This window comes from Lathamus discolor, chromosome 3, assembly GCF_037157495.1.
Source record: "Lathamus discolor isolate bLatDis1 chromosome 3, bLatDis1.hap1, whole genome shotgun sequence".
In the NCBI taxonomy this organism is placed as follows: Eukaryota; Metazoa; Chordata; class Aves; order Psittaciformes; family Psittacidae; genus Lathamus; species Lathamus discolor.
Genome location: NC_088886.1, coordinates 137,075,185 through 137,092,357, shown reverse-complemented (window position 1 = coordinate 137,092,357; position 17,173 = coordinate 137,075,185). Strand labels below are relative to the sequence as shown.

Sequence of the window (17,173 nt, the reverse complement as noted above, 5' to 3'; positions counted from 1 at the left end):
CCCCCCTCACCTAGCACACATAGGCACATGCCAGCTGCAGTGGCAGGACATTTCTGTCTCTCACACACACACTGACATACAGCTCACATTTTCCTCCCTGCTCTGGCACCCGGCAGCCCCAGATGCATGCCCTGGACCTCTGCCCACTGCGCACTCTGCGTTTCACCCCAAAACACTGCCTACAGTCACCTCCCGGGATGGATCTCTCAGAGATGCTGAGGGTCTCACCTGATCTTGCACACCATTGTCACTGTCACGGGGTGCTGCAGGCAGGCAGTGGAGCCCGGGCACTGCCCCATCCCTGCGCTGGCCTCGCAGGGCTCAAGGAGAAAACTAGCCCTGCATCGGTATCCTCAGAATGAGCACAGCACAGGGCTGGCAACTGCCTTGTTCTGGCCAAAATCTCCCATGAAATCTGTCCCTTGTGCATTTCCCTTCCCTTTCTCTCAGTGCAAATGGCTGGAAGGAAGTTTCTGAGGGGTTTTCCTGCATGTTAAAAGAAGTCTTGGGCCAAGCCTTTGGGAGCACCACAGAAACAGGCAGAATAGGTACTGAAGGTGCCCAGCTGAAGCAGGAGCGGGTTTCCATGGGAAGCACACAGTCAGCTCATCAGTCCAGCACACGCTCAGGAGAAAAACCCACTGTGTCAGGCTGTGGGAACAGCTGATGTGCTACAGAATGGGTGAGGTGGGTCCCCATATCCACCTCTCCAGGTTGCCTAAAGAAAGCCAGGCAAAACCAGAGCAGGCAGCACTTAGGTATTCCCAATGCTCTAAATTCAGGCAATCCTTGCTTTTTTACATAGAAAAACCAAAGGTATTTAGGTACTGTCTGTTTTCCAGATGCTGCTCTTTCTCACCAGCGGGCAACCCCTGCTTTACCCCTGGTGGGCACAGTGTTGGGCTGTGCATTACTCTGTACGCTGCACACTGTGTTCAACACCACCGTGTCCAGAACAGCCCAGGCTGCCTTAAACAGGGAGATTTATGGTGCCCTGTATGGGGTCAGAGGCAGCGGCGAGTTGACAGCCCCGCGTGCCCCCTGCCCTCAGCAAACAGGCTCAAGTGCCAGTCATGGCTGTAATCAAGCCACTGCGGGATCACCCAGGGATGGCCACACTCCTCCTGACAGCAGATGACAGACGATGCTCCTGCCAGCCTTCCTCGGCCACAGCCAAAGGCTCCACAGCTCCCACCCTACCCCGCCTTTGGGCAAGGGAGAGACACAAGCAGGTTGGTGATGGCAGCATCACGGCTGCTGGGCTCATCCCACCTCTGCTCCTGACTTGGCTCGCTTGCAGGGAGGTCTGGTGTACAGAGGCATTTGCCTTCTCCAGTCAGTGCTTCCCAACCCACTGCGGGGTCACCCATATTTGCATCCAAAATGATAACCTCCCCCATGCTTTTGTTTTTTTAAGTAAAACCAAACCCTTTTGGGAAAGCCTCTCTCCTGTGCAAGGCAGCACAAGGGACGTCAGCTTGACTCTCCGCTCCTTTGCAGGCTATTGGAGCTAAGCCCATGGGGTGAGGGTCCCCTCCATCCCCAGGCGCTGAGGCTAGATGGCTGGTCTGTCTCTCCTGCAGAGCAGAGAAACCCCAGCCCTGCACTCCTGAGACCAGCTGCTATGGAGCTGGTGGGAGAAATCCCCTCCTCGCCGAAAGACCTGGGGAGCTGCTGTGTCCCCAGAGCTCCAGGCAGCCATCAGGCTGTGATCCCTGGAGAAGGCTACCAGCATGGTCCCATCAGATCCCACCCTGCTGCTCCATTACCTTCTTCAGCAGATAGGCTGGGCTGGCACAGGAGTGTGTTACCCTCAGAGAATAGCTCGTGTATTTTACGTCTTCAGGGATGTTAGATGCTGCAGATGAAGCACTGAACACCAGAGATGTGAACTGCAGACCTCTCACCCCTTTTTGCATAAAGCTGAGGGTGCCACGGGGGCTGCAACACCAAGAAGCAGGAGCTAAGAGAGGGACCAGGACACGGAGATGTCTGTCCCAGCCTGTTGGGCGTCCAGGCTTCCTCTCAAACCTTCCCCACCTCCACTTCCCCCTCGCACCTATATAAAGCCTCCTGGCAGCTGGGAGCCATAGGGGCAGCTCCTGGAGCAGCCTAAAGTTCAGTGTGGCAGTGAGCAGACTGGGAGAGGATTTGAGGGGATGAAAGAGACAGCAGGAGAGGGATTGTGAGACCTTGGAGGGGGCTGCCTGTGCCACTGGGCAGCAGAAGCTGAAGAGAGAGCAGCAGCTGCTGTGGGGGCTTCTCCCCATTCTCCTTGTGACCCTCAGCACTACATCCCGGAGCTAGGACCACCCCAGCACCACCCCTGCTCTCTTCCAGGATGTCCGTTTGCACGTCTGCAGGACACAGACAGGTCCCAGCTCCAGCTTCCAGCCTGCTTCTTCTAGGGCATCATCCCTGTTTGGCCCAGCCCAGGTCAGAAGTGGTCCACAGACAGTCCTCTCCTCTTGCAGGGCAATTCAAGGCCCTGCTCTCCATGAGAGGTCAAAGCCAGCAAGTTGCAGCTGTTAGCAGCTCCTCCCTGAGCATCAGCCTAAATCCTCCCTACTGGCATCAATTTCAGAAAGGCAAAGCCAAGGGAAGCAACACAAACCCTAGCTTTGGGGGCAACCTGTCCAAAAGCAGGTGAGTGGAGACAAGGGCAAACTGAGACAAACTGGGACTTCACATCACAAGAGGAGGCTGGAAGGATTTGTGGGGAGGAGGAGACAGAAAAACACCCACAGGAGATTTGGCTTGAACATCTTTTTACTAGAGGAAATGATCAGTCGGAGGAGCAACCAGGACATTGCTGCCACCCGCAGAGAAGGACCGGCAGGCACAGTTCCCTGCTCCTGCCAGGCCAGGGACATAGACAGGACCACAGCGCTAATCCCGATTGATGGAGGAGAGCAGCACCTGCAACACTGAGCCTGCTGGAGGGCGAGGAGTTCTGCCTCTGCAGGCACACAGGGCTCCGGGAGACTGCAGCGCGGTTGCCTTTGAAAGGGAACAGGCAGTGGGGTTGCTGGCATGGGGCTGGGGTTAGCACAAAGAAGAGAACACCAGAGCGCGGGTAGCACTCTCCTGCACCCAAGCATCTCCCTCCCCTCCAACACCATATGATGGAGAGCCATGATTACCAGGATCCTGTAGCACTTTACAGCCATGCCTGGAGGATGCTTGGCCACAAGGCAGATTTTGCCCCCACCAAAATAAACATGTGAAGGCTTCCCAACAGAGCCAGAGGGACGCTAACCCATTCCATCCTCACCCTTCCCAGCCCCACGGCCCAGCACCCCCTGCCCTGCCTGCTGATCCTTCAAAAAGGGACCGCAGCATTAATGGGGCGTTTCAGAGGCAACAGCAGCTCCTCCATGGCTGAGCAGCACAGAGCAGCCCGGGGCGATCCCACCACTCACCATTAACCTGCCCCCCTCCCGAAGGGAAGGAACTTGGCCAAACCCCACCGGGATGTGTTACATGGGAATGACCTTGTCTTCGCTACCCACAGCGCCAAGGCAGCCCCAGGGCAAACGAGGAGCGGGGAGGGCAGACAGAGCCCACTCGCTATTAATTCTCCTCTCTATTCAATTACTAGCAGCAGTTTTGTGGGTGGTGGGAACTCCAGGCCAGGAGACTACCCCTGTGCTCTGATCACAGCCCCTTGGAGCTGTGCCCACCCCTATGCAGGACAAACCCAGGTGATATGGTGCTGTTAGCTCCCTCTGCAGCTGTCTGCTCCCACAGCTTTGTTTCAGGGACCTGGGCTCCCTGCTCTGCCCTTTGGAGACCATTTCATCACCTCCTGTTCCTGCTGCCAAGCAGCTTTCTCGAAACGTGGCCTTTGGTTCCATAACTTCAGGCTGAGCTCCTGGAAGTGCTAGTGTCAATATTGGCTCCATCACCCTCTGGTGACCCTGTGCTGCCTTCCCGGGCAGTGATGCTCCTGTGGATCAGAGGAGTCAAATCTAGGCTCTGCTTTCCACCCAGGCTGGGTGATTTGGAGGAGAGCTCACCACTCACACCAGCAGGGCTACCAGTATGGTAGGGGCATCCTTGGGTGGCTCAGCACACGGCAGCTTCACTCCTGGTCCCAGACAGAGCAGAAGTTCATCCAGGGCAGTCCATGGATACACGGATGGATTTGCCATTGATGTCAAGGCTCCACCTCATGGCTACCTTTGGCTCTGATGAGACCAGTGTTTTTTTCATCTCTGACACCCACACCCACTGCATGTAAGAGGCTTGGAGGTGAGCCAGGTACAGAGGTGAGGATTTGGCACAGCCTGGCAAGGCCAGGAGCCTTGTGGAGGGCACTGAAAGGGAGACGCACTCCCAGGCTGCATCCGTCTGCATGGAGAGAGAACTGGGAGGGCTCTGCAGCCACCCAGCTTGGGAAGGGGTCCACACTGAGTCCCACAGCAGGGCTTGAGGTAGGCAAGCCAGAAACAAAGACTGAAGGCTCGCAGTGAGGGCAGTAGATGTGGGAGCAGCTCAGCGAGAAGGTGGCATCCCCAACCCTGTACCATTTAAACCCAAGGTTGAGCTTTTTTGTACAAATCTGCTGTGCATCTAAGAGGGGTCAGTGAATGAGCAACCTGAGCAGGAATGGCCATGCCACATGTGCATGGGAAAGGGGTGAGACGCACGGACGTGGGTGAGGCTGTGTGTACTCCTGTGTTTAGTCAGCTCCACCTAATCCTGACCTCACTGCACAGACCAAACAGCATCTCCAAGACCTGGTCCCAAGGCATTCCCCGCTGGCACAACTGCCCCAGCACTGTGGCCCCAGCCCAAGCAGCAGCACCCTGCTCGGGGTCTCCAGCCACACACCATCAAGCAGAGCTGGGAAGGGGGGTCACAGCCAGGCTGGGTGGGAGGGGGCCACCCAGGAGGTTGGGAGCCGTCACTCGGTGCTGGGGGTCACTGTCCTTTCTGTGGGACAGGCTCAGAGGCTCCTTCAGGGCCATGAGGATCTGAGGCAGAGATGCAAAATGCTGGCCCTTTGCTGCCCAGCTCCAACCTCGGCTCCCTCAGCTGGGCCAGGCAATGTGGCTTTGGTTCGGGTTCTCTTAGGAAAGGACTCCTGCTCCCCGTGTGTGGGATGCGAGGGGGCTTAAGCCTAAAACCAACAGCAGTGGCTGTGGGGGTCTGTCCATCAGCTGTAACTCTACCTTCGTTTGTTTGCTTACAGCATCCACCCAAAATGCCCATGTGTGTCTGCGGGCCCCTGTGTCAGTGGCAGCTGAACTGCTGACCCCAGGAGTTTGCAAAACACCAGGGTTATGGCCCCTTTGACATCCCAGCCCTGCAGAGCTGCAGCTCCTCCTGACCCTGGCCCTGGGGAGCCAGCCCCCGCGACACCCCACATGGCTCTGGGGGGACAGGGGAAGGTGGCAGGGCCAACAAGAGTGAACATGCTCCCCATGGCACCTGCTGCTCCCCCAGCTTGACTGCAGCTCCTTGCCTTGATGGCCATTCCTATGGACCCCCCTGTATCCCTTGTCCAAGTCCAGCCCTCCTGCTCCTGTCAGCCCTATAGCTCCCACCCCTTCCTGGCTGGCACAGGGACCATGCCCCTCTCCAGCTCCCATGCCCACGGCCATGTCTGGTCTCTGTGCCACCCTGCACACCTCTGTTTTGGGAAGGTGTGGAACAAGTGGCCCCAGGCATAACCACAGCCAGAGACTGCAGGCAGCCTGTAACTCCTTTCTCCCAGGCACAAGCTATAGTAGGGGACTTCACACCATCCTGGATCATAGTCATGGCGTGCACAAGATGCCCAAGCTCCCACCATGGCATTAACACCTTCTCCAGGGTGTACAGGGATGGGTCAGGGTTGCAGGGAGCCAGCCTAGGCACAGGAACAAGCACCCGGGGGTTCAGATGGGAGTTAAGAGCCTCCAAAGATTCTGCTCCCACTTTTTCCTCAGTAGCCAAAATCTCATCTCCTGGGGGCCCAGCTCCATCACTAGACCATGCCGCCTTCCCCCATGAGCTAATAACCGGGTCTAGCAGGGCAGACATGCCGCAGACGAGATCCCTGTTCCCTACGCTCCCCTCATTCTCTGCTCTGCTTGCCAGCAACAGCCATTCATATCCAGCCCCAAAAACCTTGCGCGCTGCAGTCTGGGGGTTCCTAGCCCCCAGAGAGCCTGTCAGGAGAACAGGAGGCATGGAGGGGGTGTGGATTGTCCCACAGCCCCTGTGCAGAGCCATCGCCAGTAAGGACACCATGGAGGCCACGTCCTGCCCATCCAGCCTAAGGCTCTGCCACCGGTGGCACTGGGAACAGGGGACCACAAGGTCCCTGCACTCCCTGCAGCAATGTGCCTCCCTGGCCAGACCCTGTCCCCGGGTCGCACCAGCCCTGGCAGGGATGTGTGGCCAGCAGTGACCATTCTGCCAGTGTCAGAGACAGCCCAGGCCAGAGCATTTAGATTTGCACCTCGGAGGGCTTGGAGGCCAGGACCTCCACGCATCTCGGCTGCAGCTGTGGAGCTGCATCCTGATGTGGGGCTGCACTGGGGATGTGGGAGGGATGGAGCGGGATGGCTGCGGTGGAGCCTCACCCTGCCTGCCTTGCACGGGGCTCTCTATCACATCCCAACCATGTTCACTTCTAGCACACGCTTTATGCGTCTGTGAGTTCAAACCATGGCACAATCCCTGCTCCAGTGTCACCCCGTGCTCCCCCAACACCTTCTGCTGTGCACGCACTGCAGACCATGAAGCCACAGCTGCTGCAGCAGCACCTTCATGGGGACACGCACCCCACACCTTGTATTCTGGGAAGTGCTGTGAAGCTGGGGACACGTGTCCCCACTGCAAGCAGACACACTGAGCAGCTATCACAGCCTGGCCATGAGCAACCTCCAGTGTTGGGATGTGCAGCTGGGAGCGGCCATGGTAAATCAGCCCCTGGCACCCACTGTGGAGCCAAGAGCTGCCTCTCCTCCTCCTGCAGAGCAGTCGGTGGGATGAACACCAAGGCACCCTGGGGAAGTCCCAGCACATGAATGAGCACCAGCAAGCAGGAGATGAGCCAGGATCTGAGTTTCAGCTTCTCCATCAGATAGGGCTGCTCGACACAGTGTACCAGAAGCGTTTCCCTCTGCAAGGCATCTTGACAGGAAAAGGATGGGAACTGTCAGCAGCCTGGCCCTTCCAGATGCTGCTGCCTCCTTTTTTGGCTGCAATGCTCAGCTCTGCCCTAACCTTTAAGGTGGGGTGAGGCAACAGCAGAGGTACCTGTGCCCACTGCCCGGCAGGACAGCACAGGGAGAGCAGAATCAGCTAACACCACAGAGAACAGGACACCTTGTCCTGGTTTACACTGCCACGGAGGTGCCACGCACCCCACAGCTTTCTGCCCCATCTCACAGAGCCCCTGCGCCCTGTGATAACGGGGATGCTGCATCTCCAGGGGTATCCCACTGTTCCCCCGCAGCCCGGGCAGGGACAGTGTCACTCCAGTTCAGTGTGGGGACCGGCAACAGGGAGCTCATGGAGCAGGGGACCAGCCCCACCTACAGCACGGTTACAGCTCTCTCAGCTGCCCTGGGGCTGTGTTCCCAGCCTTGGAGATTTGAAACCCAGCGAGAAAACTGCAGGGGCAGGATGGTTGGGGCACCACAAGGAAAACCGCTCCCTGGCCACACTCAGCAGAGCAGCTCCACATCCTGCTCCACCATCCCGGGGCAAGCAACTCAAACCTGACCTCTGAAACCAGAGCATCCTCTGGGAGCCAAACCCTGGCACAGTGGGGCTTGTACCTGAGCCAGACCCTGCAGCGAGCAGCCCAAGCCTCTCACTGGGTGCAGCAGCTGGTTTGGGAGGGTTATGGAGAGAGCAGCAGTGTGGGTGCATGGCTGTGGTGTTCATGCATGGTGACCTCCACATTGAGCCATGCTACAGCCACGTTTCTTTGCTGCACAGCCCAGACAGGGTTCCCATCGCTGCTGGAGCAGGGAGGGCCAGTAATGTCAGCATGCAGAGCACTGAAGGCAGCAGAAAGGAGGGATGCTCAGAGCCAACCACCTCCCAGAGCAACCCCAGCGCCATCACCTGGGTTGGTGCATCATTTGGCTGCCTGGGTACCGGTACCTCCATCATCTCATGGGAGAGCGAGGGGCTCTGCACCCTTATATGCATCTCCAGCATGGGAAGCCCACACATATATGTAGACACACAGCTCTTCCCCTCACCCTATGCAAGATAAGGCAGCCCTCACACCAGGAGCCCCACGCTTCACTCGCCATGCACAGAGAGCCTCCTGCCCCCCGCCATCCCTGAGCACCCCCCAGCCTGGCCACGTCCGAGCTCACCTGCTCTTAGACAGCCCTGTTTGTTTGCCCAAGGTATTTGCAGCCGGGGGCACCTGCTTTGATACCATCAGCTCCGCGAAGGAAGCTGCTCACCTAGCGTGACCCCTGTAATCCCATCCTTCCCCATTAAGCGCTGTGTGTGAGTGCATCCCCCCTCCCAGCCTCCTGCTATCTCAGCATTTCTCTCCCTCTCCCCAGCCTGAGCACATCAAGGCTGTGGCATTGCTGAGGAGGGGGGAGCAAATCCCCCCACATCACTTTGAAAGGGGCCTGGCAGTGCCAACACTCCCAGCCCCTGCCATTGCCCGCTCTGGGACTGGGGTGTTCCCTCTCCCCTGCCACCACCCTGTGGCAGTGCTGGGGACCAAGCAGCGCTCATGGTGAGGCCTTAGGCTCGGCTGATCCCGCAGTGGGGTGGACAAGATTGGTCTCTTGATGCCTCCTGCCACCAGCACCACATCCCCTATGGTGCCACCTTTGCCCACTGGAAGGTCTGTCTGTCCTGTCACAGCACCTTGTCCCAGCTACCTAGATGCCCCTAAGGAAACGAGCACCTTAAACCATCTCCTTCTACTATTTCAGAGGTCAAATGCTGCTTCCCATTACCCAGTATTGCCTCTCCCACCCTGTATGAAGCAGCCATACCCCATTGCCAGGCCAAGCTGTGCCCACTCCCTCCCCACAGGGCTCTGAGCCAGCCGCTCTCCCTGCCCACCCTTCCAGGAGCACCTTGTTAAAGATGATCTACCGGCCCTTATCTCCCCTGAGCCAAGCTACACCTTCACTGAGAGCAAGCAGGACCCAGGCTCAGCAGATAAATTAGCCCTGATCCCTTTCTGTGCACACAGCTAGGGAGATCTGCGGGGTCGTGTGTGTGCCAGCCCTGGCAGGGGCTGGGCACCATCCCAGCACTGAGAGAGCCACAGCTCTGCTCCCTACAATCATAGAATCACAGAATGGTTAGGTAGGGCTGGAAAGGACCTTAAGATCAGTTAGCACCAACCCCCCTGCAATGGGAGCGGAAACTACCCTGAAGTCCCCTCCTGCACCATCAGAGCAGGGCACTGGTGTGCTGTGCCCTGCTGGCACCTCTCAAACACACATCCAGCCTTCGGCAGAGCACTCCTACATCTCCTCTCAGCAAGGCTGCTAAACTGTGCTGCTTCCCCTAAACATTCCCAGAGCAGTGATATTTGCCTGGGGATCGAACAGAGCACAGACCACCATGCCCAGGCACCCTATGGTCCCAGGAGAAGCAATACTTCCCTGGGGATGTGACCTCTCCCCGCCAGCACCCACCCTTTCCGCAGGGCCAGACGCAGGCGCTCCGCTCCATCCCGGGACCAGTGCTAGGCGCCCTTTGCGTCCCAGGGCCTGCGGGCAGGCAGCGAGAGAGGCTGGGATCGCTGCCGGGGCTGCCCGGGCCCGGCCTCCGCTGAGCCCCGCCGCGCTGCCCGCCTGCCACCTAGCGGCGCCCCACGCCTCGGGGCTGGGGGGGCAGCAGCCCTCTGCGGCAAGGGGCATCAAAGCTGCCCTCCCTGCTGGTCAAGGGCTGTTTGGGTCCATAAGGGACAGTGGGGAGGCGGAGAGGTGGTACACAAGTCCCAGAGGGGAGAACCGGCCCAGCTCACAGTGTGGGATGGAGCCAGAGCTGAGGAGCCGCCCTGGAGGATTTCCTCTGGAGTCCACGCAGGTGAGAAACTCACTGTCCCGACAGAGCCAGCAAGGCAGAACAGTACGTGGTGCTTTTCGGGGACAATAGCCAGTGTCAGAAATAAGGACTGAGACAGGCATCAACCCGTGGGCCAGGGATCATAGCGTCATAGAACCATAAAATAGCTTGGGTTGGAAGAGACCTTCAAAGGTCACCTAGTCCAACCCCTCTGCAACGAGCAGGGACATCTTCAGCTACATCCATCAGGTTGCCCAGAAGCACATCCATGCTGGCCTTGAATGTCTCCAGGGATGGTGAGTCCACCACCTCTCTTGGCAACCTGTGCCAGTGTTTTGCCACCCTCACTGTAAAAAATTTCTTCCTCAGGTCCAGCCTGAATGTCCCGTTTTAGTTTACAACCATCACCCCTCACCCAATTGCAACAGGCCTTGCTAAAAAGTTTCTCCCCATCTTTCTTTATAGGCTCCCATGTTTTAAGGATGGAAGATGAGATGCATGGAAACTGCCAGGGAAATATTTGAGGACCAACCCCCCAGGGATGAGGTCCCACCTGCCTGATGCACAGAAAGGATGAAACCCTCTCCAGCTACCCAGACATTGGGGACACAAGTCCCCAGCAAAGGCCTGAGCTCAGACCTGCCCCACGCCCTGCAGGCACTGATGTGTCACCCGTCCGCAGGACACTGCTTGGGTGAGAGCAACACAGTGAGGACTTTACCATGACCGTGCCCAGCACGACGGCCCATGTGTCCCAAACCAAGGGGGTGTTGCTAAGCTGGTCACTCTGGGAGCACACGTGGAGCTGGTCCCTGCCCCATACAGCTACCAGCAGCTCTGCCTCTTCCCTTGGTATCCTGGATGCTGCACTGAGCTGGGCTCATGATGCAGAAGCGTGTAGAGCTCCTGTGGGACAGAGGAGCCCCCAGATCTGTTCTGGGAGCTCTGCAGCATTGCCAAGGGAAGCAAGGGTCAGGGAATGGACACAGAAGAGCATCTCCCACTGCAGTGGAGATGGGAGGAACCCGCCAACCAGCAGTGACCCTGCTCCAGACTTGATGTATAAGACCTTTATTGAGAGCATAAAAACCAGTTCTTTACAAAGCAGATTGACACAGAACCTCCCACCAAACCCCAGATAGGCTGTGAGCTCCCACCCCACCATAAATGCAATTGAGGACACAGCCTGGGCCCCAGCTTCATATTTTCAACTGTATAAACCCCATCAAGTTGTGAGTAAAGAAAAGCAAACACACTAGAATCAGTAAAGGTGCCTGTTTGACCACTGGCTGTAAGGGGAAAGGGCCAAGACAGGTATTCCAAAGCCAGTGAGAGGGGGTGCACAGAGCAGAGGTCCAGGACAGCAAAAAGGCACAGGGTAAGTATCACCTCCTGCATCCCTGACTCCCAGGGCAGGGATGGGGGAGAAAGATTATACCAGCAGCATCTTTCCAGTTTTGGGATCAACCTCCCAGGGCTGTGGGAAAGGAGACACCCCAGTATTGGGAGCAGCCCCTGCTTCCCAAAAAGTTACAACACAAAAAAATCAAAATAAAAACAAAGCAGCAAACATTGAGGTCCCGGCAAGAGGTGTCCGAGGTAAACATCATCCAGGGAGAGAAGTCCCTGTGAGTACCTAGAGGAAGAACGAGACTGAGACCAGCAGCCTCCTGCAGCAGGCCAGTTTCTACCCATGCTTGCCACACCAGGTACTCAGACCCTTCCTCTGAGGCTGCCTGGCCCCTCACCTTGTCTTAAGTTACTGCTTCCTCCTCTACTTCTTGGCTGGCTTGATAGGAGGAAGCTCCTCCTCAGACAAGTCATCCTCCTCCTCGTCAGACAAGTCATCATCCTCCTCAAAGGAAGAATCTTCCCTGTGCACTGGAACACACAGGTAACTGTTACACTCCAATGTATGTCTGCAAAAACAGCTGACCCCCAAAACACTCCAAGAGCAGAACAGTCCAAAGAGCACTGGAGCAGATCTAACAGCAGCTTGTGGTGAGCGGCTGTATCGCAGCTGGAGAGAGGTCTTAGACAGGGATGGTGAGAGACAGCCATTGAAAAAGGGGACAGTGTTGGTCACCCAGACCCCTTTTCCCATGCAAGACTTTATGGCAGGGAAGGGATCCCCGCATGGAGACAGCCCCTGGGGAACCAGCCCAAAGGAGGCATTGAGCACATCTCACAGGGGCTCCCCAGGCAGTGTTTATGCTGGTGGGGGCCTTTCATTACCCCTTGCTTCCCCAAAGCCTTTCACCATCGGAGTCCTCACCTATCCTGTGCCAGCCAGCGAGGTGCACTGGGCCAGAGCCTGCTGCCAGGCGAAAGGTCACTGGCGGCTGCAGCTCGAAGTTGTCCAGACTGAGCTGCAAAGAGACAGAGATGGAGCTGAGTGAAGGGGAGAGGCTAAAAAGGAGAATATCCTGTAGTCCCCAGCATGGCACCTCTCCCATGGGACCCAGGGCATTTCCCTGTGAGCTGCAGACCAGCTCATGGTCAGCATCCCAGGGGAGAGGTCCACAAACATTCAGAAATGTCCAGTTCCTTACAGCCATTCCCACCTGAGTCTTTAAAACAAGCTCTTACCAAGGGCTGGCATGACAACTTCAGATTGGCCACCGGCACAGCAATCTCCTGGTTCTTGTGGTTTCGCCCAACGACCTCCACCACATTGCATTCATCATTGGCACCGTCTGTGAGGCAGACCTGGGTGGAAATGGAGATCATCAACTACTGCTCTCTCCCAGGGGCTCTCCATGGGACAAGCAACCGTCAGTAATGCTACCAGCCCAGCTGCCATGGTGTGAGGGCGCTGCTCCACAGAACAGGGAGAGCACAGAGCTCGCCAAGCAATGTCCCTCTGACCACCTACAGAGTGGCTCTGTGGCTTTCCCAGCTGGGACACTGTAACCACCTCAAGTGATGGCACCTGAGCTGCATTTTCTGCCTATCTCATCCACAATAGCACCTCCCAGGACAGAAAACATCCCTCAGAGAGAGCCAGGGATGAAGCCCCTCAATCAATCAGGGCTTAGAGAGCAACAAGCCAGGGACCCAGCTGGTGGGGAGGGCATATTCTAGTAAGAAGCTCCAGCAAGGTCAAAGACAAGGAAAAAACACTCCTTCACACCACAACTACAGTATTCCTCTGCTGAGCAGCCTCCTGCCACCACTGGCTTTACTCAAGAACCTCCATACAACAGATAAACATCACAGCCCCATGTCCTGCCCTCAGCACAGCCAGTGCTGGGACCTCAGAGAAGGGAGTCCCCTGGTCCAGCCCAGCCTGGGGTGGGGGAATGAGCCTGGGAAGGGGGTGCGAGGCTGTGGGTCACTATGGGAGAGAACAAGCATAGTTAACTCTCATTTCTCTCACCACAGACAGGGCCAAAATGTGCTCAGAGTTATCTTCATCGTCCACCTGAAACGTGTAGGATTTGGTACTGGCAGTCAGCTCACAGCCTAGAAAGAGAAGATATGAAAAGCTGCAGCAGCCATCACATAGTCCCAGGCACCACAGCAAAGAGTTCCCAGGTGAGCCTCTGCTGGGCATGCACATGGCATCCCTAAACCACTTGATTTATCATCCTCAGGAGCAGCCTCCGGTCTCCAGGATAAAATGTTCCCAAGAACTATGTGCCTGGCTCAGCACCACACAGGGACAAAACCTGATGTCCCCAAACTGGGGTGCCATGGGGCACCCAAGGCCACCGAGCACAGGCAGGGCAGAGCTCATCTCCTCCAGAGAGCAGAGAAACCAGATCACATACATGGCTGTGGATGATGGGAGCAGCCAGAAAGGAGGCTCAACTCCCCCCACCTTCAGCAGAACATTTGCTCTGGGGGCAAAGACACAGAGCATTAGACCTGATGAGGAACAACCCCAGGGGAGGGTGCTGGGCCAGGGTGCAAGGAGCTGGAGTCCCTGTCCCTCAAGACAAGTTTTGAGAGGGATTTCATTACATACTCCTCCAAACAGCTACAAAACCAAGGGAGATGCAAAATTTTGTCCTTGGTTCTTATGATGAGGACTCGGCTGGCCATGTGGAGGAAGGAATGGCAGTCCCCTGGGTGTGTTTGCTTGTTGCAGGACGATTCACCGATGTGAAGCAGATCAGGAAAAACAGAGCTGAGCCCTGCATACCAGACCCGGCATTTGAAATGGGGGGGGGGGGGGGGGGGGGGGGGGAGAGAAAGGAATTAGCCCCAGGCGGGACCTCTTCCCATCCCTGCTGTTTGTTCGCAAGATCACCAGGGCAATGACCAAACTCAAAAGGGGGGTTTGGGGGGGGCCGTTCCACATTCCCGAGCCGCGCGGCTGGGCACGCTTTGGGCTGAGGGCAGCCGCTCGCACTCCCGCCTGTGAGCGGCGCAGGGCCTCGTGTGCGGGGTGGCCCGGCCCGGGCAAAACCCGCCCCAGATGGGAGAGGGACGCGGCTCCGTGCCCGTGAACACAGGCATGGGAGCGCAGGGAGCAAGCGGAGGAACGGGAAAGGCCGTCCAGAGCCGAGGCCTCCCCCACCCCATTGCTCGTAGCCTTCTACCCCCACGAGTCCACCCAGACGGTCCGCGGCTCCCCTCAAACCGGCCCAGGAACCCCACCACGTGTCCGCTCCGTCCCAGGCCGGTTACACGTGTCCCGCTGCCCCGGACCCAGCTCACCAAGCTACGGGAGCTCGCTGGGGGCCCTCACCCCATGCCCGGCCCTACACACGTGTCCACGTGTCTCAGAGTGTCCTGCCGTGTGCGTTCCCCAACTTCCCCCGGCACGGATCTTACCCTCCAAGGCTCAGCAATGCGCTCTACGAGTCTTTCCAGAACCATGTGGTTTTTACCCCCACTCACCCCCCCCCCCCCCCCCCCGTGTCTCTCTATTGCCCCTCCCGGGTCCCTATTACCCCCCCCGTGTTCCCCCCTCTCCCCATTCCCATCCACGTGTCTTTCCTCATCTCCACGCCACTCTCGTTACTCGTTTCTCCCTTCCTCCGTCTCTCTCCTGACCCCATTTATTACCCCCACGTGTCTCTCCCACCCCCCATCCCCTCCATGTCTGCTGCCCCGCCGTCTCTTTCACCCTCCCCACCCCGCGTGTCTCCTGTTCCTGGTCTATTACTCCCCCCCACCATCTATGACCCTTCACATGTCGTCCCCCCAACTCCAAGTCCTTCTACCACCCCCTCCCCGTATCCCCACTTCCCTCCCCCGCGGCCCCCGGTGTCACTCACCGAAGAGGACGCTGCCGGGGACGTGCGGCTCCATGAGGCGGCAGCGCAGAGATGAGAGAGGGGCGGGCCGAGCCGGGCCGTGCCGTGCTGAGCCGTCATCGCTTTTGCCGCCCCGCCCCGGCATGGCCCGGCCCGGCCCGGCCCCTGCCCGAGGGCGACCAAACCGAGGAGTCCCGCACGCAGCTCCGCCCGGCATCCTGCGAGGGGGACCCCACTGGCAGCAACAAGGTGAAGGGGGTCTTTATGGAAGGACTCGCTCCATGTAGGGGGTCAGTCGGTGAAATGCCGCTGCTATAGCGTTTTATTTCCTTTCTATAAAAGCGTAACCGTTATTAACCCAGCGCGATCCTAATGACTGTTCCTGCTAACCGGACACTTTCATCGGAAGGCTTTTCTGTGGGGCAGGCAGGAGGGGGAATGGTGGAAGGAGAGAGGGTCTGTATTTGTGAGGGGGAGTGTCTTACTTTGTGAGGAGGTTGAACAGCCCAAAAGCCACTTAGGACACGAAAGACACCACCACATCTTTTTACAGCCCATCCTGGGCCTTCAGCCAAAGTATTTTCTGACCACACTGCTGGCTATGGAAATGGCAGAGTGGAAGAGTATCCCTTACTAGCAGCTGTCCATCTACTGCCCTTCACCAGGTCACCATCCTGGCTCCAGGGCACCAGTTTTCCTAGACACTGAGAGAAGATACAGGAAGGGCTGTAAGAAAGCTGAGAGCCTGAAGAAGTGTAGCAGTGGTCCAGAAAACAGGGACCGAGGCAGGGGCATAACAGAGGGATCTGCTCATCTCTATCTCTAAGCCTAGGTGAGGACAACAGCAGAATAGTCTGGCACCAGGGACTGTGGTGCAGGAGCCCTTGAACAGAGGCAACATCCTGCTTCAAGACACAACACAGGGAGCAGAGGCCTGGGTTGGTCTTTCAAAGCTGAAAGGGAAGCAGCCTGGGCCATGCTGCAGGGATGCAGTGGGGGAGCAGCTGAATTAAAACAAACCCCACTAACGCTGAACTCAAACCACGCTGCCCATCAGGAGCTGGCTCTGCTCCCACGGTAGAGGAGACCTCCACAGCCACCCATTTCCTCTGCTCCAGCTGGAGCTGGTTCAAGAAAAACACAGTTGAAGAGGTTTGAAAAGCCAAACCTGGTGCCAGAAAAAGGCAAAAATACAAGTGTTCACGCAGCAAGGGTTATACAAGTGTGCTCATGTGCTTCTGCAGTAGTTGCTCTCTGCAGCCATCAGGCTAGCGGCCCACGAGGCAGGCAAGAGAGCTCATTTCTGCCTCCCACTCCCTTTCTTGGGAAATGTTCTGGTGCAACAACAGAATCCAATCCTGTGTTTGACACAGGCCAACTGACACTGCCATTTCTGCTGTAACTTTGTGAAATAGGCTTCAAGAAACAAAGATTCATCATGTGTTGCATGTAGGTATTTGTGAACAACTATCATTTTAACATAGCACACATATACTGGGTTAGAAGTTTTTAAGTGATTTCCCTGCTTAGTTGGCATGTACAGCTTTTGAACTGCATAACCTGTTCTTCTGCAGCACGTGGACAAACACTTGTGAGCTAACCTTGGGAAAACACAGCTTTTCATAACCCTGACTCAGCCCTCCTGCCTGGCTGTCAACTTTATACATACAGGAAGCTACTTGCTGTAGCTGTCTCAGGAGCTTCTCCCAGTTAAACTGTGTGGATGTACAACCAAGGTCAGACTGTGGAATTTCAATGTTTGCCCCTTGCACACAGCATAACCCTCAAGTCACTTCACCTCTCCCCATGTTCCTGCGGTCAGGTTCCTCTGAGCTTCAGCAGCCTCAAGCCAGCAGCCAGCAAGACAAAAAGTAATGAGGAAGGGACAAATGAGCACTGCTGCCACACACTGCCTTTGACAGAAACTGGAAACCACCTTTAAAAGAACTGCTTTTGTTTTCAAA

General features: G+C 57.0%; 1 protein-coding gene across 1 annotated transcript; it reads right to left on the bottom strand.

The window, feature by feature from the left end:
- Positions 1–11,057: 11,057 nt before the first annotated feature.
- On the bottom strand, positions 11,058–15,337 carry NPM3 (nucleophosmin/nucleoplasmin 3). The gene is made up of 6 exons (XM_065672932.1): positions 15,231–15,337; positions 13,382–13,467; positions 12,592–12,711; positions 12,278–12,371; positions 11,751–11,883; positions 11,058–11,638 (listed from the first exon to the last, which is right to left on the bottom strand). The coding sequence occupies exons 1-5, from the start codon at positions 15,262–15,264 to the stop codon at positions 11,777–11,779; spliced, it is 441 nt and encodes a 146-aa protein (XP_065529004.1). The 5' UTR covers positions 15,265–15,337; the 3' UTR covers positions 11,058–11,638; positions 11,751–11,776.
- Positions 15,338–17,173: the final 1,836 nt, after the last annotated feature.